This window comes from Vombatus ursinus, unplaced genomic scaffold, assembly GCF_900497805.2.
Source record: "Vombatus ursinus unplaced genomic scaffold, bare-nosed wombat genome assembly UNPS02014810.1, whole genome shotgun sequence".
NCBI classification, from domain to species: Eukaryota; Metazoa; Chordata; class Mammalia; order Diprotodontia; family Vombatidae; genus Vombatus; species Vombatus ursinus.
The window spans coordinates 32201362-32226256 of record NW_020954588.1 but is presented as its reverse complement, the minus strand read 5'-3'; the positions used below and the strand labels follow the sequence as shown (position 1 = coordinate 32226256).

Below are 24895 nucleotides of genomic sequence, written 5' to 3'. Positions count from 1 at the left end.
GTGCAGATATGACCAGGTGACTCCCTATTTAAACAAGTCTGTTGGCTCCCTATGACTTCGAGGATAAAATGTGAGGTGTCCCCAGAGTCTTAATGAAGCTCAAAGCTATTTATGCTTAGCTGAAAACTGCTCTAAGACTTTTGGGACACCCTACATAAAGGCTGCTGTTTAGCTTTAAAAGCCATACACAATCTAGTCCCAATCTATCTTTGCAGCCTCATTCGCTACAGCTTCTCCCCAACCCCTCTTTGATCCAGCAAAACTGACCTTCCCACTGCGTGTTCCTATCTCACAGCTCTCTATCCATGTCCCTGCACCCTGCCATCCCACGTACCTGAAACGCATGCCCTCCCTACCCTTACCTAATAGAGGAATCCCTCTTTTCCTTTAGGGTGCAGCTCAGGCACAATCTTCCACCTGAAGCCTTTCCTGATTTCTCCAACACTTAGCGCCCTCCCTCATCCCCTCAAACAACTTTATATAACATATATAAAGAGCTCTGCACAAACCTTAACAAGCCTATATATAAATGCTAACTGTTAATTATCAAATGGGCCAAAAGGTGGAGCAGTGGGTAGAGGACTGGGCCTGGAGTCAGGAAGAGTCTTCTTGAGTTCAAATCTGGCCTCAGACATTTGCTAGTGCCATGACCTTGGACAAGTCACTTAACCTTGTTTGCCTCAGTTTCCTCATCTGCCAAATAAGCTGAAGAAAGAAATGGCAGACCACTCCAGCATCTTTGCCAAGAAAACCCCGAAGGGGATCACGAAGAGTTGGATATGACCAAAGAACAACGGAACAATCACTATTGTATATATTGCTATTTATTCATTTGATAGTTCTGCGGTAGATATTGTTATACATACACGTTGTCTCCTTTGTTAGAATACAGGCTCCATTTGGGTAGGCATCGTTTCCCTCTCTGTACCTGTATCCCTAGCACCTGGCACATAATACACATTTCTAAATGCTTGTGGATTCATTTCCAGTAGTACCTCTCCATGAATGTCACTCTGAGCTGACACCCTGAGCTCTTGCCCAAGAGTCTCCCCTGTACAAATGATGATTCAGAAATTCTACCTCATACTCAAGTACAATATCTTACCACCAAATGGCTCACTTTCTTGACTTTCTCATTTCTATTAATGGTGCCAGAATTCTCTCAGACCTTAACTCTCAATGCCATCTTTGACTTCTGGTTGTTCTGCACAATTTAGGGTAGGTACTCCACACATGTTTGGCAGTAATGACTTCTCTCTCCTCTTTCTCACTGATGTACTTCTCAGCCCACCACTTTTACCAAAAACAGCTGTTCCAACCTCGGAAAGCCTTTTGTATCCATCCACTCCTCCCTGTTACTTTCCGTTCTCACTTGTTGTCACCCTCCTAATTGGTTTCGCCTGCTGAAATCCATCTTGTACATTCTAAGTCACTACCAAATTATTCTTCCTGAAATGTTGATTCCATCAGGTCCCTTACCACTAGCTCTCTATTGCCAGGGGGAAAGCCAAACTCAGCTAGATTTTCAGGGTTCTCCAGTTTTCTAACTTGTCCTTCAGGGCTGACCCACAAAAAGCCTCTGTTTTGCACCAGCCTGGTCCAGCTGAGCCTTTACTCCCATTTTACACTCATTTGGAATGTCCTTCCCATCCCACCTTCCTCTGCAACATGGTACAATGGGTAGATTATATGCATGCGTTCATTTATTCTTCTCATCTGTGCCCCCCCCCCTTTTTTAAGGTCTTAGTAGTATCCATCCGAAGTGTGTGAAGTACATCCGGACTCACATCCTTAGTATGGCTGTCTGTCCCTAAGCAAGTCCTAACTTCTCTCAGCCGGCTTCCTCACTTGAAAAACACAGGGGAGAAAGGAGGTAATGTCAGTACCTGCCTCAGTGGTTTATGCGTGCCTGAAATACCACATGTAAAATGTTTTGCAAACCTAAAAACATTTCATAAATGAATTATTCCTCCCTCCCCCACAAAATGTAAACTCCCTGTAGACCGAGCTATTTCATTTTTGTTTCGTACTCCCAGGATTTTGCATGGTGCTTGACACTTAGTAGGTGCTTAAATAAATTCTTGTTGATAGAGTCCATGTAAACCCTAGCCATGCTGCCTCCTCTGGGAAGCTATCTGTATCTGTAGTGATCTCTCCCTCCCTCTAAACTCTTACAATGTTGATAGCACATGCCTTTCAGGGATCACAGATTTAGAGCTGGCCAGCACTCCAAAAGCCATCAAGTCCAAAGCCAGAGAATTGAAGTCATTTGCCCAAGGTCACTAGGTAGTGACAGAAACAGGATTTGAACCCAAATCACCCAAATCTCTAACTCATGCTCTTCCATTGTATCCTACTACAGACTGCCTTCTTCTGCTTAGGTCAATGTTTCACATGGGGGTAGGTGTGCACAAGAGGAGTCATATGCCTATTAAACTCATAAAGCCATTCCGTGACCCTTCTGCCATTTTCCCAACTGCCTGCCAACCCTTTGTCTACCTGTTCACCACTGGCATTGCCCCCCAGAGAGATCATGGGCCCAGTTACAAGATGGAGGTTGTCTGAACTAAAGTTCATCTTTTCTGATGGGTTGGGGCTCCCTAAGACCTATTGCCAGTGGTAATCACACAAACCAGCACCCCCACCCAGGTGCTCCCCAGTTTGAATATTTTTAGAGGACTCACTGAAAAAGGTAACAATATTCTCTCAGTTGTTTCTCCTGTAGCAGGCCAACATTTCTCAGAAGCACAACAATGACTCCTCTATTCGTTTACGCCAGCATCTGTTTATGCATTTGCAGATGCATCCAGCTTCCTCAGAAGATTAAACTGAAATTTTCATGGAGCTCTGAATTGGGGCTGACAGCCTTTTCTAGCTTTGATTCTAAGAAATAACACACCCAGTCTTTTCCTCATGACACTGACTGAGACTTGGCAATATTTTTAAATACTGGCTGGCCTATGACATTCACTCCTTAGAATGAGAGTTTTCTTTTTTGGCCTATCTTCAAATGAACTACTGTTTATATTTTTAAATTTGAATTCAATTTAAAAATAGAAGAAGATAAAGCAAAAATCAAAACAAAAAAAGCCCTTTTCACCTGCATTTAAAAACAGCAGATCCAAGTAAATGTTCACTCTTTGCTAGGTCAAAGAGTGAACAGCATGCCTGCTCAGGTCTTTTTTTTTTTTCCATTTATGCAAACAGGTCTTATGTTAAAATCCACCTCCCCCAGGTGTACCACGTGATCACTTGTTACTTCCAGTGCCTACATTGCCCTGGCTGTGAACAGAGGGTGGTCTCTTCTTTCGGGCTCACAGTCTAAGGTGACAGCACATTCTGAAACTGCCAGGGGTCAGAATCCCACCGGGCGTCCCCTCCCCACTTGTTCCTTGCCATTGTAAGAAAGTGGAACCAGCCAGTCCTTGGACTCCTGGTGCTGGCAGAACTCCATGATCAGCATAAAGGGCCACTTAAGGTCCAAAATCCCCGGTGTTATTAAGAGTTGAGGGTACAAAACCTTCCTAGGGCTGGATGAAGGGAAGAAAACGAGGGGAGACCAGAAGGCAGAAAGAAAAGTGAGCACTGATATCGAGGAAACTGACCAATCTGGAATAGAAGGTCTAGGCTAGGGACCAAGAAGGCTGAACAAAGATGGGTAGGGAGGAGGGGTCCAACTGAAATCCTGAAAGCAATATAGAGTCCTCTAAACTTGAATCCCTGAAATGTGGAACCATAAAAGAAGAGTTTACACAGGTTAATTTGGAGGATGTGTGCAGAACATACTGGAGTAGAAACATCCAAGAGGCAGGGCTCCCACCACCATCTCTTTGGGAATGAATGACGAGGACAGCTGACTGTGAAAAAGAAGGAGACGTTTTAAAGGAAAGAAATGATAGAAGTTGATGGTGGATGAAATGTAGGGGATGAAGATGGGGACGATCACCAACAGAAATGACACAGTTAGCAAGTGAAGGGGGCAAGCTTAATTCGCCACAGACCAAGTTTGAGATAAGACACTGGGACACTGAAGTGAGAACATGCACTATGTAATCAGACATTTCCAGTCTCTAGTCTCTGAATCCTGGGCAACTAGGTAGCACAGTGGATACAATGTATCAGGAAGACTCCTCTTCCTGAGTTCCAATCTGACCTCAGACACTTCCTAGCCGTGAGACCCTGGACAAGTCACTTCACCCTATTTGCCTCAGTTTCCTTATCTGTAAAATGAGCCGGAGAAGGAAATGGCAAACCACTCCAGTGTTTTGCCAAGAAAACCCAAAAGGGGTCAAGAAGAGCCAGACATGACAGAAAACACAACTCAACAATAACAAAAATCTGTCTGCCCCTTAAGGTTGGGAGGCTCATCTCGCTTCACCTGACCCTTGGGAGTCCTTACCATTCTTCAAAGTTCTGCCCAGGCACTACCTCCTGTGACACCTTCCTCTTTACTACCCTCTCCCCTCTTGGCTTTTACCCCCTCTTTTCTGTCTGTTCAAATGTCCAGGTACATATGGCCTGTTCCTCATCTCCATCTGCTGAACTGAGTAGTGTCCATGTTATAGCCTCCAGTGGAAAGTAAGCTACTTGAGGGCAGGGCTTACCATTTGTGTTTATTTACATGTTTTTGCATCTCCAGGCACTGAGTCTCAGAGCTCTGGATTTAGAGTCAGTGACCCGGCTTAAAACCCTAGGTCTGTTATTACTGTTTCCTGCCCCTTTGCTTCCTCGACTCTAAAACAAAGGCAGTGGATTCAATTAGGAGTTCTCAACCTGGAGTCTAGGAGTATTTTTTTTAACAAAATATGTTGATCACTGTATTCCAATGTAATTGGTTTCCTTTGTAAACCTAAACATTTTCTTTTAAAAACATTTAAAAACAGAGATTTCTGCAGACTGCCCAGTGGGTCCCTGACAGTAAAGGCTGAAGGACTGCTGGATGAAATGATCTCCAAGGTCCCTTCGCATTTGAATCGATGATACTCTCATGTTACAGATGAGGAGATCAAGGCCCGGAAGAAGGTAACATGCCCAAGGACCTCCAACCAACAAGCAGCAGAGCCCCCATCTGAACCCATGTCCTCTGACTCTAGACTTCACGTTAATTCTTGCATTTGTAAGATTATTAGGACAGATACTTTCCTGATGAGAAAACAACGACAGAGGCTCAGAAAGTGTATGCCTTGGGGTAACATAGAAAGTAAGTGACAGAAAGCAGACCAAGGAAGACAGCTCTCTTCTGACTCCAAGTCCAGAGGTCTTTTCTATGATCCCACACGACCTGTCCTTCATGAGAAGACATTTCACCTACATTTTAGAACCTAGACTCTGCCCATAGGCAGTACTGGTGGAGAAGCTGGGGTGGGGAAGGGAGCATGTGCTCAGGGGGAGACAATGTTCTATTCACTAGGGCTCCTAATTTCTAACACAATGGGTTTTTTCTACTTGACTCGGTAGCCAAATAATTACCCATATAAGCACTTATTTCAAAAAAAAAAAAAAGGCTCCACAGTGCCCCATAATTAAGGAGGTCTGCTTAACACACCATACAGCACACAGGACTTCCGGTGGTCCAAGGATTCTCCACTTAAATGTAACTTTTCAGAAAAATGTCTGGACCCAACTCCAAGGATATTATGGTCAACACTGCCTTCAGATGAACAGAGCCAAGAAACCCTGCAGGTAATCTGCCTTTTTCTTAATAGGCCTAAGGCACTGAAAACAAAGCTATTATAAGAGGCTTGTTTTTTAACCACATGTATTGAAACTTAGGGTCATCAATTCTGCCTGCAGTATAACCAGATCTGTAGAAGAAACTGAGTGGAATTCGGTTTTCCACAGAAGCTGTGCCCCCCTCCTCGGATCCCACCCCATATTTCTAGAATGCATTCCCTCCTCACCCTTGCCTCTTAGCATCCCAAACTGCCTTCAAGGCTCAGCTGATGGACAGTCACTTCCTGAGGGAAGCCTTTCCTAAGGCCCCTAGACATCAGTGCCCTCCTATCCTCAAATCATCATGTATGCTGTCTATCTATCATTAATTCTCCCCAAGAGAATGGAAGCTACTTGAGGACAGGGACTATTTTATCTTTCTATCCTGAATGCCTATCATAGTTCCTGAGGAATGGGTCATTAATAAATGCCTGCTCTTAGTGTCACTCTTGTATATGCAGTATCTAGTGTAATGAGTAGGAGTAGGAGTAGTAACAATGATTTAAGATTTCTATAGCCTATCAGATATGTTACTTAAATTGAACTCCACAATGACCTTGTTAAGTAGGTACTATTATTATCTATTTTACTGTTGAGGAAACTGAGGCTAAGCAAGATTGAGTGGTCTGTCCAGGGTCACTCAGCTAGGAAGGGTCTGAGGCAGGATTGGAACTCAGGTCTTCCTGAGCACTTTATCCACTGGACCCCCAATGCTAGGCGCTGGACACCTATAGAGTCACTGTGGATGACTGGCTTGGAATGCGGTTCTAAGCGCATTCTGTGGACACACAGCATGGGAGAAGGGGCTGGTCTAGCTCAGGGGTCTGAGCCCGGCTTAGTCTTTTGGTAGCTTTGTGATCTTGGAGAAGTCATTCAACTTCTATGAACCACCTTCCTCCTTTGTAAAAGGGGCTTACCAACTGATCCCTGCCCACCTCCCTGTGGGGCTGTGAAGATCACATTGGACCCCAACTCAAAATATGTATCTTTGAGGCTACAAAGCACTTCTTAAGCATCCACTTCCTCCTTCTCCCCTCACAGGAAAGCTAAGAACAACAGTGAGTGGTTGAGAAAAGGCCCCCAGCCAGCCCCCAAGCGCAAGCAGCAAGAGGAGATCAGTAGGGAAACAGAGTCTGGAGAAAGAGTAAATCAAAGCATAGACATTGTAAAGGTATAAACCAAGGAGGAGAAACCTGTGTAGACAGGCACCCAGCTGAAGCGGGTTGGCGTTATTGGCTGCCTCCCCCCTCCCTAAAGCCCTGAAGAACCAAGTGTAAACAAGCCTTGACCCGTTTGTAATTTGATGGGGCCTGCTGCATCCACTCAAAAGTAGCCCCTGTTTCCGAGATGCTGCTGGGCTCCAAGATGGGGCTCACGTGCAGGGCTGTGGTCCTGAGGGGGGTGAGCACTGAACTGGCGAGGGATGAACAAGGTAGAGGGGGCTGGGGCTGGGGCTGGGGCCAGGAGCCAGGCAGTCGTCATGGCCACCAGGGGTTAAAGCAGTAGGAGCGCACAAAGAGACCCCAAGGGCACTCGCAGCCATAAAGGATGCCAATGCCGAGTCTGAAGAATCTAGTCATCAGAGAGAACAGATTATGGTACCAGCCTCAAGGTTCCAATCAGGATGCCAGTGAAACAGAACACTGAGATACCTATAGCAACCTGCTTGTAAACCATACCAATGTCAAGTTTTACAATTTGACCAGAATCTGGTTCAAATATTTGTACTGACTGTGCTTGGTACCTAGTAAGGTCTTGAGGGGGAGCACTGAACTGTATGGGAGAAATGTAAATGCTTAGAAACGTTTTTTTCCTTCAAGTATTTATTTCATTTTGAAAATGTTTGGGCAACATTCTTTGTAAAACATTTTGTGAAACAAAGAGAAAATGACAGAATGTAAGAGAGAGAGACAGAGAGGCAGAGACAGAGAGAGAGACAGAATGTAGAAACAAGAGAGGGAAGGGAGGAGAGAGGAATAGTATTGACCAGTTTGAGGGTATATTCCCACCCTCTCTCTGAGAAACTGAGGCTACTGCTCAAAACTAGCTCTGAGATTTTATCTTCGCCAGAAGGTCAGTGGAAAAGAGATCAGCCCCAGAGGACAACCCTGGTACTGAGACTCTGGAAATCCCGATCCTCCCAAGAACGAGTTAGAAGAGTGAGAGCCGGTTACTCTCAAAATGGCTTTCTGAATGAAGGGCCAGCTTTTAAAGAAGCCTCATTCATCTGTGGGCAGCAGTGATGGCTAACACAGCTGCTTCTTCCGAGAGGAGGGAAAGTAACTGACTTTATCCACGCTGGGCAACAAAGAACACTGACCACTTTCTGCAAAAATCATGAAAAATCAATGCACTGTTCACATCTGCCCAAAGCATCAGGGCTCGGGCTCTGGACTACACAAGATTCTTTTTTTTTTTTAAATAATATTTTCTTTTTTCTCAATTACACATAAAAGCAATTTTTAACAGTTTTTTTTTTAATTTGGAGTTCTAAATTATCTCTTTCTCCCTCCCCTGAGATGGTAAACAATCTGATATAGCTTATACATGAGCAATCATGCAAAACATTTCCCTATTCTTCATGCTGTGAAAGAAAACAGACCAAAAAGCAAGAAAGTAAACAATAGTATCCTTCGATCTGCATTAAGACTCCTCGGGTTCTTTCTCTGGAGGTGGACAGAACTTTTCATCACGAGTCCTTTGGAATTGCCTTGGATCACTTTTGGAACTGTGCTGGATCACTGCTCCACAAGATTCTTAAAAGCCTCAGTGGTCTAATCAGAGCCCTGCTGTTCCCCATCCCACTCCCTACAAAATTTATGTTGAAATCTGTGAGCTAAGAGTAAAAACCACGAGACCCAGCAGCCCGGGGAGGGGGGTGTGGAGAGCTGAGGAACAAATGAATCAGGGCTATCAAACTCAGCGCTGATCACCTTTCACATATCTACTTTAATGTGGAACAATCTGGCATCAGTGATTCAGAAATTATTATAAATGTCTTTCTAAGACATTCAAGTACTAACAAATGAATAAGAGAAGAGATTGGGATAGGAGCTGATAATGGAAAATTTGGCTGATTACTCAGGGAGACTTAAGTAGGAAGTGACATCATACGTACTCACTCCTGGGCTTAAGGGGTATTCTTGCTCGAAACAAAATGTACAGGTTTAATGTAATCACATAACTCCAGAGCTGGAAGGAATCTAAGTGGCCATCTTGTCCAAAAGGTACCCAAATAAGAATCCTCCCTACCCCAAGCCCAGCAACTGGTCTTGGGAGGTTTCTGCTTGATGACCTCCAGAGACAGGGAACTCACTACCTTCCAAGGCAACCCACTGCACACTAGGATAGTTCTATAGCTCAGGAAATGCTTCCTGCCCTCAAACCTAAAAACTTGTGTAATCTGTACTCATTGCTCCTAACTCTGCCCTCTGGGGCCAAGAGGTTCAAGTTTAATCATATTTTTTTCTTACGTGGCAACACTTGGAAAGAAAGACAGCCGCCATGACCACTCCCTAAATCTACCTACGGGACCAAACATCCCCAATTCCTTCATCATATCATCTTTAATCAGGAAGCTAAGGCCACTCAAAGACCAGCTATGTGCTGTTCTCAATTAAGTGGGTGGCTAGGCGGCGCAATGAATAGATTTCCATGCCAGGAGTTAGAAAGACTGCTCTTCCAGAATTCAAATCTGACCTCAGACACTTACTATTTATATAACCCTGGGCAAGTCACTTAAGCCTATTTGCCTCAGTTTCCCCATCTATAAAATGAACTCGAGAAGGAAATGGCAAAACCACTCCAATATTTTTTGCCAAGAAAACCTCCAAAATGTCACAACAAGACTGAAACTCTTGAACAACAACAACTCCGAACTGAGCAACACTCGTTTAATTTCAGTCAAGGTAGCCAGTGAATGATAATTACTTGCTAGCTACTGATACTAGTCCTTTTTTATAAAGTGTTAGTATAAGAATCAAATCACTGAGGGTCCCCCAAGGCTTTCAGAAGGGACAATCCAAACACATTACTGCTTACTCTTTCTGAAAATCTAACCAAGAACACTTAGTTCAGCAAATAATTAGCTTTCGTAGACAATGTAAACAGAGCTCTCTAATGAATGTGCTTAGCTGTTTTTTCCCTGAGCTATAGACACTAATCTTTGTTTGTTCTTCATACTACTTACTCTACCCTGGTAAATATCTAACTGGTACTTAGGCAATGGGGTCTGGACACAGAGGCAGAAGAAGGGACAGTTGGGTAGAGGACTGGAGAAGAAATGAGACCTCAGCAGAAATCAAAATAACATGGGAGGGAGAGACAAAAAAAGGGAAAAAAAAGAAATTTACATGATAACTTTGTTGTATATTTGGAGGGAATGGCAAGCTGTACATAGTAGCTTTGCAGTTTCATGTGCAATCATCTGTTTTTATTATTTTGTGTTATGGAAATGTTTGTTTTGTTTCATGAATTAAAAATAAAACAATTTTTTTAAAAAAAAGTCACACTGCCCAGTAGAAAAAGGGCTAGAGTGGGAATAAGAGACGAGACCTGGGCTCTATGGTTCTGTCATTACAAGTCACATGAGCTCCATGACACCTGTTTCCTCATCTGTAAAATGACTGGGGCCGTCCTAAGCCATCTCCCTGTTTCCTTCCTGCTTTATGAGTCTATGATGGTTAATTAGTCCTGGAAGCTGGGCAAGGAAGGCCATTTCAGAAATGAAATTAGGAGACAATAAGGCACAGTGAGGGCCAGCACAGAGCTCGAACACAATGTAACAGTCTTGCCTTTATCATAATAAATCACGTATCTGCCAGCAGCAAAAATGAAAACAACAATAACAAAAAAACAGCAAACAAAAACATATAATCCCTTCCAAGACCCTGATTTCTTTGTGGCATTCTGTCCAGTTCCCTTCATGGGACAGTCCAACTAAAGCTGGAGAATTAAGAGAAGAGGAAATAGGACAAGGATGGGCACGTGTCTCAAAGAAAAGGAAGCCTGGACCAATGGCTTTTTCCTCTTCTTCCATACTCCACGGCACTTAAAGATTCTTGTGCTAGGCGCTCGAGCACATAGTTGTTGATTGATTGACTGACAGATGGGGGAAGACCTAGAAACTCAGGATTAACAGATTTAATTTTTTTTTACTTGAAGCATAAAACCAATGGAAATTTAGTTTTGACAGCAGCATGCCGGGAGAGGGTAGAAGGAGGAAGAGCAAAGAGTTTCATCAGTCACAGAACAAATTCAGAGATCTATTAATTTACTTTTAATTCTCTGAACATAGATTAGGCTGACATTCACCCCCGGATTATGTGGGGTAGGGGGAGGATATGCACAGGAGTACCATAAAGCCAGATGCTGTGAAAGGCTAAAACCAATCATTTCCATGTACTTTGAAACTCCCCTTAACAGCACTCATTTACATGCAAAGGTGCTAATTACAAATAATTCTTAATATATTCATTAACAGACTTTGCAGCACTTTGTTAGTGTAATTCCATGATCAGGGTATAACTTCTTTTAAAAAAACCTACAAAAATTCAGAGTGGTCTTTCTCTTTAGTTATTCTGAATCCCTGTGGATTATCTTAGATGTGACCTTCAAGGACAGGGTAGGATTGAGATAAAAAGGGAAGGTAAAAGCATTCTAGACAACGGAACTTGGGAGGCAGGTCTCGCTATATCACCTTCCTAGAGGAAGACCATGGTGGAAACATTGGTGGAAACCAGACATCAGAGTCCATAACCCTTTAGCCAAAAAGTGTGGCTTTTTATTCAGGAAACAATGTGAAGCCATGGAAAACTTTAAGAGTTTAGGGATAACCCAATAAAAGATTGTTTCTTGAAGAGAAATTTAAAAGAAGTGAGTACAGGATGGACTGGAGGAGGAGAGAGAACAGAGGCAGAGAGACCAGATATAGGTAAGGAAACAGTTTGACTAATCAATACCATTACTAGGTCTACATTCAAGGATGGGCTGGTATATGTTTGATGACTGTCTCTGAGGGGGAAAAAAAAGTTTAGGCATGGCCCACTTTTAAATTTAATCGGCATTATTACATTTTCTCTATGACTTTCTTAACCATAATCAAACAACAAAACAATAAATCAACCCCTGATCTGTAGAGTTGCAGATTTCTGGAGTACAAATGATCAGACTTAAAACATAACTGCTAGCTGACCTGAGCTGGCTCCAGCACATGGTTGCCTAGACCCCAAAAAGATCAAAGAAGGAGGAAAAGGACCCAAAGGTACCAAAATACCCATAGCAGCTCTTTTTCATAAAAATCAAAGAACAAGTGGAAAAGGCTTGAACAATTATGTATAGGAATGTCATGACATATTATTGTGACAACTATTGTGACATAAGAAATGGCATAAGGGGTGGTCTCTGTGAAACTTGTATGAACTGATGTAGTGTGAACTGAGCAGAAACAGGAGAACGACTTACCCAATAACACCATTGTAAAGATACACGGCTTGAAAAGACTTCAGAATTCTGATGGAGGCAATGACCAGTCACAATTTGATAGGACTAATGATAAACTCTGCTACCCACATCCTGACAGACAGGTAGGTGATGGACTCATGATGCAGAATGAGAGATAATGTTCTTGGAAACGGTCAATGTGGGAATTTGCTTTGCTTAACTGTGCATATCTGTTACAAGGGTTTGGTTTTATTTTCCATTGGAGGAGTGTGAAGGAAAGAAAATAAAGCCTTGTTAATTGGAAAAAAATTAAATTTTAAATAAAGTAGAAGGACAGAAACAGGAAACAGAGGGAAGGCATGCATATTAAGAGGGATTAGGAAGGGAAAAAACCAATAGTAATTTTGTAAATCCATTTAAAATAGGAGTGAAAGGGAGACAAATTATCCACAGACACATGTTGAAATGCAACTGTGACATTTCAGAAGGCAAAGAAATCAGAATTTTTGATGTAAATGAAAGTTGAGCAAGAAAAAAGGGGTCAACTTTATCATACTTCAATTTTTTTTATTTCCGAAACATGATTATAACTGCTACCAATTTTTTTGTTTTAGAAAATAGAAGTTTATAACATTCCCTTCTCCCTTTATACTACTTCACTTGGTGATCCCATCAGTTCCCATAGATTTAATTATCATCTCTTCACTGATGATTCCTAAATCTGCTTATCTAGTCCTACCCTCTCAGTTGACCTCCAGGCTCAAATCTCCAACTGCCTCTCAGACATTTTGAAATAGACATCCGGTAGATATCTTAAACTCAACATGACCAAATTAGAACTCAGTGTCTTTCCGACAAAACCCTTCTCTCTTCCAAAATTCCCTATTACTTTCTAGGCAAGTATTGTCAAACTCAAGTAGACTATGTTGTACATAAGGATCCCTGTGAGCTAACACTGACTTAGAAAACCACCTATTACTATTATCTGTTTCACTGTATTTTTATTTATTTTGTTAACTATTTCCTAACTAGATTTTAATTGGTTTGGGCTGCACTCAGGAGTGTTTGTAGACCACTATCAGGCGAAGTGTCTGACGCTTAGAAGCCCAGGATATCAACATCATCCCGGTCCTCTAGGCTTATAACGTAGGAGTTGTCCCCAACTCTTCAATATTCCTTTATTCCATCTGTTGCCAAGGCCTGTTAATTTCACTTTTGAAACACCTCTTGAATATGTCCCCCTTTCTCCTCTGATACTGCCACCCTCCTGGTCTGGGCCTTCATCTCCTAAGGCCTGAACTCCTGCAACAGCCTGCTGGCTGCTCTTCCTGCCTCATCTTTCCAGGCCATCCTCTACTCAGCTGTCAAAATAATCTTCCTAAAGCCTAAGTCTGACTGTGACACCTCACCCCCAACTCAAACTCCTGTGGCTCCCTATCGCCTCCAGGTCCCCCCTCCTTGACAATTTCTAGCTTTCTTACACCTTATCCTCCCCTCCTCCTATAAGGGACCCTGGCCTTCTTGCCATTCCCTGAAGAAGACACTTGATCTCTTGGCTCTGGGAGTTTTCTCTGGTCATCCCCAATGCCTAGAATGCTCTTTCTTCATCTTCACTTCCTAGCTTCTTTCAAGATCCAACTAAAATCCCACCTTCTGTGGGAAGCCCTTCCCAATCTCTCCAGTGCCTTCCCTCTATTGATGATGATTTTCTATTTATTCTGTGTATGGTTTGTATGGACTTAGCTGGCTACAGGCCATTATGAGTACCTTCAGGGCAGGGACTATCTTTTGCTTTTGTTTCCCCAGAGTTTAGCACAGTGCCTGGTATACAGCAAGTGCTTAATAAATGCTTACTGCCTGACTGAGTATAGGGTTTGATGCAGTGAAACTTAGCTGACACACTGTAGGAGTTGGTTGTAGTCAAGAAACCACGGACCCAAACTCTGTCTCTGACACTGATTATTAGCTGGGCTCCTCGCACCTCAGGCTAGGGTGTGGGGATGGTCGCTATCTGCTCAGTGCAGGGAGTAGTACCCCACTCACTCCTACCCCAGGTATCACCACAGGCTGGCACTGCTTTTATCTATTCAGCCCAATCTTCATCACCTTCTTCAACTATATTTCGACATAGTAACAAGGACATGTGATATGTATGAAAAATGGAAACTCAAGTTCCTTTGCAAAATGTTCTACTATTAGTAGCGTGGCATGGCGAAAAGAATAAGATCTGGTGGTGGAAGTCCGGCATCAAAACCTAGGCGTGCAATTTGCTACGTGGGTGACCTTAGGCAAGAGGTCACAACCTCTCTGGGCCTCAGTTTCCTCATGTCTAAGATGAGGGAGAGGAACCAGTTCATCTCTAAGGACCATTTCAGTTAGAATGATGAATTTCATCAATGGGAGAAGAAAGAAGAATAGTTCTTAATCTCAAGACATACACACCACAAAAAAAGCCATAGTGAAATAAAACAGCCAACTCTAAGAAAATAGTCAACAATCCTTCCAGAGATACTGCTGAACATTATTTGTAAAAGGAGAAGTGAACTTTTTTTTTTACAAAAATATTTGTGCCATCACATGACTAATACGGAAATGTTTTACATGATTGTACATATATAACCTATATCAAATTGCTTACTGTCTCAGGTAGAGGAAAGGGAAAGGAAGGAGAAAATTTGGAATTCAAAATTTTTAAAAACAAATGTTAAAAATTGTTTGTATATGCAATTGGGAAAAATAAAATATAATTCAAATATAAATATTTGTGCCAGTTTCTATTAATTTGTTATCTATTCTTGAGAAATTAATCTGCTCTTGAAAAAAAATCCATTGAAATATGCCAACTTTTAGTTACTACTTTTAACGAAGGCACTTGTGACTACTTCCTTAACTTGCTTAAAACAGGATGGAAAAAATGATCCTTGTTACTAACAAAGTGGATTTGTGAATTAACAAATTTACTACTTTATACAAATATTTTTTAAAAACTCACTTCTTAAATTAATTAGTTACCTTAATGAGGATAGCATCAGGAGTGCTCACTAACAGTGTCTTTGAATCAAAAATTTCTCTCATCAACAGCTTTCTTTCCAAGACTCCAAAAATACCATCTTGGGTCTAAAAGTAAACACCGGCAGTGATCTTGGCAGAGTTCAGTAAATCATCCCCACACCCAAAGTGTCAAAGTATCCAGCTCTGTGACTGGAGGGATAAAATTAAGACCAGGGTTCATGTCAAAGTCTCAGAGTTTTGTACAACAATGTCTTCAAAATAAAAAGGGGCAAGAAAATAACTTTACCTTGATATCTTTATATCTAGAAAGGAGGTTCTGAGAATGTTCTATCTTCTTCCACAGCTTCCAAGGGGATAGCTCCAAATGAAAGGAAGTGTCACAGAAACAGCCCTGAACCGAAAGCTGGGAGAATAGATTCTAGTCATGCAGCTCTTATAAACTGCAGGGTTGATCTTGAACAAGCCTTGAACATACTACTCAATTTCCTTACCTGTAAAATACGCGCGCGCGCATGTGTGTGTGTGTGTGTGTGTGTGTATGCGTGTGTGTATATACATGTGGGGGAGAGAGAAGAGAGAAAGAAGAGAGAGGGGAGAGTGGGAAAGGGAGAGGGGGAGGGGGAGAGAGAGAGAAGTGACATAAAGGTCACTTCTAATTCTAACTAAATATTCTAAGCTTTCGGGGTTTTAAGCCATTTCTAGACCTATTTATAATTTGACTTTTCATCCAAAAACATTGATGTCATTACTGGAGGCCAAGGGAAACGGGCAACCATGGTGGAGAGGGGCAGCAAATTCACGCCACAGGAGGTCTGGCTGAAAGTGAGTATTTTCAGAATGAGGAAGAGAAGATCTGAGGTGTTAAGGACATAAGAGCTGTCTTCAAGCACAGGAAAATGATCATGTGAAAGGGGATTAGACATGTTTTACTTGGCCCCAGGAGGCAGAACTCAGAGCAAGAGGGCCAAAGGAAAACTTGTTTAACAATCTGAGTCGTTCCCATGTGGGATGGACTGCCTCGAGAGACAAGGGGCTGGCTGGCATTGGGGATCTTCAAGGGAAGGCTGGCTGACCCCTTGGCCTAGTGTGTTATAGAAGTGATTCCTTCCAGCCTGTGTTGGGGAAATGGCTACAGCAAGGTCTGCACTAACTTCATCATCAATATGGTGGTGCTGGGGGAACCGGGCTGCCTAATGAAGGGTAAAACAAAAGAAACTAAGCAGTTTTAAGGTTGGTGCAGATCAGAGTGGGATTGGGTCTTATCTTAAGGAGTCCCTGGGGAGTGAGGAAGGAGGGAGAGAGGGAGAAGGAAAGGGAGAGGGAGAAGGATAGGGAAAGGGAAAGGGAAATGCGAGAGGGGGAGGGAGAGGGAGAGAAAGAAAGGAGGAGGAAGGTGGGGAGGGAAGGGGACAGAGAGAGAGAGAGATAGAGACAGAAACAGAGATTGGGAGACAAGGATTTAGAGAAAGATAGAGAAAGAGTCAGAGAGGGAGGGAGATTGAGAGTCAGAAAAGAGATAGAGACTGAGAGAGATATCGAGAGAAAGAGAAAGGTGGTGGACAGAGAGCAATTGAGGGGGGTAAGAGGTTGAGAGAGACAGAAAGAGAGAGAGAGAGAGAGAGAGAGAGAGAGAGAGAGAGAGAATATGCATGGAAGAATTTTTGTTTAAAGCTAGCTTTCTTTATTGTGATAAAATTGCTCTCTCCTAACTACAAGAAAAGAGAGCAGCCCACAAGGTGCCTCTCCAAAGCCTGGGTTCTGAAATGGCTTCCTTTTCAAAGCCATATTGTTTCCTGAACAGACATTCTGAAAACAGGTCTGTGCTTCCCTTTACTATCCACATATCAACTGCTGGTAGAGGAACTTTCCCAAAACACTTTGCTGCTTTTCTTGCCCAAACCCAAGGGGGCCCTTTGCCATATTGCTTAATGTAAAAAGACAGGAGGTTTCTTTTTACCAGTGCAAGAGGCAGCACACATTAGCCTGGTGCCAGACTGCCCTCGTCATCTGCATTTCCTTGAAGTTGCTTTGAGAATTTCAAATTTGAATTTATAACAGCAAGAGCAGCGTATGAGTAATGCACAGTGCTTACTGCACTTAGCTTCGGCACAGTTATTTCCTCAATTCTTTAGAGGAAATGAATTTCTGCACTCTTTTCTTGCAAAAGGGTCACTTAATATTTCAACTTAGCTTTGATTGGTGAAATTGAGATGGGAGGTAAACTTTCAATCAACTGGAACCCAACAAAATAAAAAAAAAAGTTTCCTTCTCTGCTCAAAATAGCAGGGAGGGAATCTGGGGACTGTCCATCCCTGAGGCTGAGCCCAAGAAAGTCAACTTCTCTCAGGAATTCCATCCAAATCGCCACATCCAGGAGAATGGAAGCTACTGAGGGCAGTGATTGTTTTTCAATCTTATTTTCATTTCCATTTTGGATTATTTGTTATTGAGGCAGTAAGAGTTGGGAAATTCACATGCTCCTTGAGAGCAGAGACTTTTTTATCTTTCATTGTATCTCCAGGGCCTAGCATAGAGCCCAGTACTTATTGAATGTTTGTTGATTGACCAACTTACTGAAGCCAGGGACCTGGGGTTCAAGTCCACTCTCTGACAAGTCTGGCTCTGGGCAAATTAATCACTTAACCTCTCAGTGATCTAGGCAATTCTCTAAGATATGAAGATAAAAAGAAGGCAGTGAGCTTCATTTGGACAGGGAGTTTCCTCAGATCAATCATTTCTTATATTAATAAACTCAGAGTTCAGGGTTTTTTTTCCTTAATTATCCATATATGGCTTATGACACAAAAATATATGGACATCAGAAATAACCATATCATAGGTAGAGAAGCAGCATAATATAGTAAACAGATGTTACTGAGAGAGATATTGAGAGCATTTGAGAGAGAAAGAGAAAGGTGGTAGAGAGAGCAATTGAGAGGGGTAAGAGGTTGAGAGAGACAGAGAGACACAGAGAGAGAGATGTTAGGCTGCAGTCAGGGAGACCTTGGATTCAAATCCTACCTCATATTTAATAGCTGTGTGGCCCTGTGTGAGTCACTTCATTTCTTAGTGCTTCAGGTCAGTGGGGTCAAACTTAAGTAGACACAGACCCCTGCTGACTGCATACTGCCTTAGGAACCCACAAATTAACGTTATCCATATTGTATTACATTTTTATTTATTTTGTTAAACATTTCCCAATTACATTTTAAGTTTTGACAGGGCTCTCTAGGCCCCATCTCTCTTAAGTTGTATGAAACATATATCTTAGATACTGACACACACACACACACACACAGAGCAAATGCATTATTAAATAATGATGATAATAGTGTTTATGAGAGTTAACATTTACATAGTACTTACGATGTGCCAGGCACTATGCTACGCTATTTATAACTATTATCTCATTCGATCCTCGCAACAACCTGGGGAAAGAGGTGCTAACTTATATACAGCATTTTAGGGTTTGCAAAACACTATACATCCATAATCTCAATGGATTCTTGCAACAACCCTGTGAGATGTTATTATTATGCCCATTCCACAGATGAGGAAACTGAGGCTGAGAAATTACGTGATTTGCCCAAGACCACAGAGATATATGATTTGAATTCAGATCCTCCTGACTCCAAGTTCAGAATTCCATCCACCTAGCTGCTTACTTCCCTGGACTTCCCTGTCCAAACCTCAGAACACATTCAACTCTATCTTGTGAACTCTCCTCAGTTACAAAATGAAAACTGACATTCAGAACAGTCCAGAACCTCAGAAAAGGAAGGGCTAGCCCAGTGACCACTCTCCCAGTGGATACTTCAAAAGCAAACCCTTCCATGAGAACCCAGACCAGGGGTCAGCCAGCCTTTGCCTGAAGGTCTCCCATAAGGAAGAGCACACCACTTCCCGAGGAAGTCCATTACACTTGGGACAGGTCCAGGGGTTAGCCAGAGAGCTTTCTTCTACTCACTGCTCCGAGTTCTGCCTTCTGGAGCCAAGTAAAACATGTCTAATCCCCTTTCCACACGGTTGCTTTCCCATACTTGGAAGACAGCTCTTCTGTGCTGTGAATCCTACACCTCATCTCCTCCAAGCTATCCATCCCCACCTTCAACCAGTCATCCTATTGAATGAATTTGATGGACTTGGGGCTCCCCCTCCATGCTCTTTGGCTTTTCAGTGTCTTTCCTAAAAGGTACCCCTTGGAACTAATGCAACACTCCAGAAAAGCAATACTCATACTGTCTCAAGAAGGCCCTAAAAGATCTGGGAAATTTTGTTGGCCTCAGTTTCCTTACCTATAATATGGGGATAATGACAGCACCTATGTTCTGGGGTTGTGAAGATTAAATGAGATAAGTATAAAAATGCTTAGCATGGTGCCCGGCACATAGTGAGTATATAGAAATGTCAGCTATTATTAATCAATTAATTATTATTATTATCCTAGAGCCATGAAAGATTTAATTATATTTCCTGTATCTTACTAAGGTCAGAAAACAAACACAAAAAGCATTTTTTTTTCAGGTTGAAAATAAAAAGTTGACTATTTTCCCTATAACTTAGGAGCATCAGACGAGAGCCTTGGATCTGGCATAAACTGTAAAGGCCATCTGGTGTAACTCCCTCCACATCCCCTGGTTAATAAGTGGCAGGGGTAGGATCAGAATGTCCGCCTTCTACTTCCAAACACAGCGCCCTCTGGCCCACCAGTCATCAGTAGAGCTGGGATAGAACCCGGGCTCCTTCCTCCCAGGGAAATCTCCTTTTCACTAGACTATGGGATGATTTTTCAGAAGAGAGTCACAGCCCCCCTGACTTTCTTTTTCTGGTTTTTGTTGTTGTTTTATTTTGTTTTTAGTTCCCTAGAAGGCTACTCTTTCTCCTTGCTTGGTGCAGCATGTGTTCAAGCTAAAGGAGACTTCCGGTATAAATGCCATATTTTAAGCAGCCTGTAGGCCTGCAGGAGAAAGCTTTGCATAGGGGTGGTGGAGCCCAGCCACCTCCAAAAGCAGGACCAGGAAGTCAAAGGTTACTCTGGTGTGATCAGCAGAGTTCTGTGCATGCAACAAGGAATAAATACAGGAAGTTATTAAAGACCTCCGAGGGCCATTACATACCTTACTTACGTCTGGAACTACCCTTCGGGGAGCAGTGCTAAAGGCTCACGGAGCTCCCAGGATGGGGCTAATGATTCCCAATGGTCCCACCTACTGTTTGACATTCATGGCACTAAGGGGACACACCTCAGACTCCCCAAACTCTGGATTCCATGAATTCCTGAGAGGTTTTCAAGTACAATCCCATGACATTTTCCAAATGTTGAGATGTCAATGAAAAATGGAACCAATTAGCCAGCAATGCTACCAGATAAAAATCCACTGGTTTTGCTTTGTTCAACAAGTATTTATTAAGCACCTACTGTGTACTAGGCACTGTGCCTGAGCCCTCAAGAAGATGGATCCAATTGGAGAAACAATGCCAAATGTAAACACAACCAAATTAGATACAAAGTAATGGAGAAGGGAGAGGAGAGCAGCGGTCTCTGACAGGCCTCACATAGGAAGTGATACTTGAACTGAGTTTTTTTTTTTTGTTTTAATTTGTTTTTAACCCTTTTTTAAAAATAAATTTTATTGATGTATTTAAAAAAATTAACATACTTTTTCCTAGGATTTCTGACTTCCTAGAGAGCCACCTAATATGATAGTATCTTTTAGAAACAAAAATAAAAAGAGGAAAGAAATCAGCATAATTAATCAATACACCAAAAAAGTCTGAAAATGTGTACAATGTCCACTTGTGGACCTTGGACCTCTGCAAAGAGAAAGTTGGGCAATTCTCCTATTCCTTCTTTCTAACCATGCTTGTTTTTTTATAATTTTGCAACATTCACTTCTGATTTTGTGTGTGTGTGTGTGTGTGTGTGTGTGTGTGCATGGTGATCCTTTCAGTTTGCATTGTTGTAGTTACTGGATCTACAGTCTTCTCGACTCTGCTTCTTTCTCTCTGCATAGGTTTTTGAAGATCTTTGCATGCTTCTCCCTATTCACTACATTCACCATTTCTTACATCACAGCAATATTCCATCACATTGGTGAGCCACATTTTGTTTCGCCATGCCCCAGTAGATGAGCACCGACTCTGTTTCCAATTCTTTGCTATCCCCAAAAGTGCTGCCACAAACAGGTTTTTGTGATTCTGGGGCTTCCTTGGAGGTATGAGCCCAATAATGAAGTCTCAGGCTCAAAGGGCATGGATATTTTAGTCACTAGATTTGCATCACAACAAATTGTTTGTACAGACTCACAGCTCAGACAAGGCTCTAGAGTGTCCCCACCTCTCCGCAGCCACTCCACCATGGACTATCCCCATCATTTGTCATTTTTGCTAAGCTGCTGGGGGTAAGGTGAAGCCTCAGAATGTTTTGTTTCACATTTCTCGTGTCTGTCCATGCCCTTAGACCACTTACCTATTGGGGAATTGCAGAACCCACTTGGGTTGTCTAACAGCATTTATTGAGTCAGTAAGGTCCCACCTGGGGCAGTCCCAAGCAAACTCTCTGGAGTCTTGACCATATCACCTCAGTCAGCCCCACCGCAAATTTGGTTCTGCTCAAGGTGGCTGCCTCCCCACCCTCACAGCTCCCTGGCCAATCACAAGCCTTCAGTGCACTGCCCTTGGCCCCACTCACCCATCTCCACTACATACAATCCCTAGTTTTCTTTAAGGCTTAGCTTACACACTCCTGCATGAAGCCATCCTGATACCCCCCATGGGTGAGTGCTCTCCCCTCCCCCAAATTTGCAGGCCATAACTTACACACAGTACATTCTCCACCCCCTCCCAGGTAAAACGTGAACTTGAAGAAAGAAGCTCTTTTATGCTTGTCTTTCTATCTCTATCACCAAGGACAGTAAGACTTAGTGTTTACCAAATTGATCATCAGAATAATAACACTTTGGAACAACATTTTCTAATGTTGGCCATCACCAGCCTAAATACTCAATCTCAGAGTAGAAGGATGTAGAATGTATATGGCTCTCCAAATATAAGGGCCTAGAAGAGTTAACCAAAGTCACGTGGAAAGAAGGAGAGATGCATTTCATTTCTGTCATCTAGCCTGCCCTGGAATCATTCCAGAGACGCTTTCAGGGACACTACAGAAGATGAGCATACATCCCCATACTTTTATTCAGCTACACAAAGCAGTCAGTGAACCCACCTACGCAAGAGACACAGATCATTAAACAGAAAAGAATAACAGAATAGCATCTCGTCCTAGACCCATTTCTATCTGAGTTTCACTGATAAAGATGAGAAGGAATGGATGAAGGAATAAACATTCATTAAGCACTGATGATAAGATAAGCACTATGCTATGTGCTGGGGATACAAATACCAAAAGCAATTCCATCAGCCAACTACAATTTATTAAGTGCTTGCTATGTACCAGGCTCCGTGAGCTAAGAGGCTCACATTCTCATTGGCAAAGACAATGCATGTAAGAGAGTCGTAGCCAGGGAGGAGGAGGAGGTCATCAAATCACACAGCAACAGTGAGAAGGGTCCTCAGGGGTCATCGAATCCAGCCACTCATTTTAAACTCAGGCCCACTATGCCCAAAGAGGCCTAAAACTATGTATACCCTTTGACCCAGCAATACCACTATTAGGTCTGTTTCCCAAGGTGACCAGCGAAAAAGGAAAAGAACTTTTATGTTCTAAAATATGTATAGCGGCTCTTTGTGGTGTCAAAGAGCTGGAAACTGGAGGGATGCCTATCAATTGGGGAAATGGCTGAATAAGTTGTGCTATATGATTGTGATGGAATACTATTATGCTATGAGAAATGATGAGCTCGATGATCTTAGGAAAACATGGATATATTTGCATGAAATAATGAAATGAGCAGAACTAAGAAAATGCATACAGTAACAGCAATAGCATTCTAAGAACAACTGTGAATGACTAAGTTATTCTGAGTATTATAAATACTCAAATCAACTACACAAGACTTACGAAGGAAGATGTTATAGACCTCCAAAGAAAGAACTAATAAATAGAAGTACAAATAATATGGTTTTACATATATATCTGTATCTGTCTGCCTATGTATGTATGTATGTATGTATCTATCTATCTATCTCTCTATCTGTGTCAAATGGTGGCCTTCTCTAATGAGGGAAGGAGAAAGGGAGATAGTTTGGAACATAAAATGTAATTAAACTTTTTTAAATGAATGAATGAATGAATGAATGAATGAATGAATGAGTGAATAAACTCAAGCCCGGGGAGGTTTAATGATGCCCAAGATCACAGAAGGGGTAAATGGCAGAGCTCTAATTCAAACTCACTTCTTGTGACTCTCAAATTCAGCACTCATGACATTGTTCCAAGGGCCCTGACTTAGCTTGGGAAGTCAAAGTGATGGTAAGTGGAGTCATAAGGCAATGGATGTACATGTTCTTTCAAAAAATGCTGGCGTTGAGCTGATATTACTTCTTAAAAAGATAAATGTGGACAAGGAGGAAAGGGAAGGGTACTACAGAGGCCTCCAGCACAAAGCTAGGACGAGAGAAGCATGGTGCATCTGGTGCCGGCTAGCTAGGGCAGATTCTCCCCATCAGAAGCCCAGGGCAGGAGCTGGACTGTCTCTACATGGAACAAACAATACTAATAAGGTGGTGGTGTCAGTAACCCTCTCCTAAAGTCCTCCCCTGTTGTCTCATCTCAGCAAGTGGGTGATCCCTGGTGCTTGAAGGCCACCAGCTCTGACAACTATCCTACAGCTTGAAAACCCTCAGGGAAGGGCCCACAAATGCACTGTGGGCCAGAGAGAGACCTGGCTAAATTCACAGACACTCAGCATCAGGAGACTGACCAATGTCTCCACTAAGGAGGGCTGCAATCTGCAACCAGCACATGGACCGCCTCCCAGGGCAGAGAGAGCTTCCATTGACACCTGCTTTAAGATCATTCACATTTACAGAGTTCGCTGCCCTCCTCACCCATGAGAGGACCCCAGAGGCACACATATTATTCTTCCTGGCTTTCAGATGAAGAAACTAAAACAAAAGGGAGGAATGGGAGTTACCCAATGTCACACAGCTGGTAAATCTCAGGGACAGAATCTGGGTCCAGATCTTTTTGCTCGGACTCCAGCTCTCTTTCTACTCGCCCAAGCCAGGCAGCCTTCTGAGAAGGAAGGAGCCTGCAGTAAATCACTGGATGGGGGCAGACCACTATCATGTCTTTCTAAAATGCCATTCTAGAGTATTTTAGAGGATCAAAGGCATCCCTTCTGGCAGCAAGGATTTCATGCGATGACCCAAGATGGAGCTTCATAGCTATTTCCTTTAATACTGTTTTGGTGAACATTGTCAGGAGGACTGTTTTCCTTTTAAATAATCAATGGAGGAGTGGTCACAAGGGATCAGGTGATCAGAGTTGATCCTGGTCTCTTACAGTCTGCCTTTCCAAGAGAATGTTTACAAGGAGCCCTTGATGGAATTTCACAGCTGGGCATTAACTGCCTCATGTAAAACTTATAATAAAGGAGGCATAAAGAGAGAAGGTAAGCAAGTCCCCCACCATCCCTTAGGCTTGATGTTGCAGCTGTCCTCTGAACCGAATCATAGACTCTCAGAGCTGAAACGGCTTTTTTTTTTAAATAGATCATGAAATCCAACCTTTCATTTTCTAGATGAGGAAACTGAGGCGTATATATCTTCC

The 24895-nt window shown here is 42.6% G+C and overlaps 1 protein-coding gene across 1 annotated transcript in view; it reads right to left on the bottom strand.

Annotated features, from left to right (window-relative positions):
• The window catches only part of GOLIM4 (golgi integral membrane protein 4), a 55805-nt gene extending 31393 nt beyond the window's left edge, over window positions 1-24412 (bottom strand). Inside the window, exons 1-6 of the mRNA XM_027875778.1 lie at window positions 24258-24412; window positions 24045-24163; window positions 7089-7284; window positions 6906-6971; window positions 6752-6845; window positions 3373-3472 (exon numbers count right to left, since the gene is read on the bottom strand). Of these exons, the coding sequence (XP_027731579.1) occupies window positions 3373-3472; window positions 6752-6845; window positions 6906-6971; window positions 7089-7284; window positions 24045-24163; window positions 24258-24412 (730 nt within the window). The remainder of the gene's footprint in view (window positions 1-3372; window positions 3473-6751; window positions 6846-6905; window positions 6972-7088; window positions 7285-24044; window positions 24164-24257) is intronic.
• Between the last annotated feature and the right edge of the window lie 483 nt (window positions 24413-24895).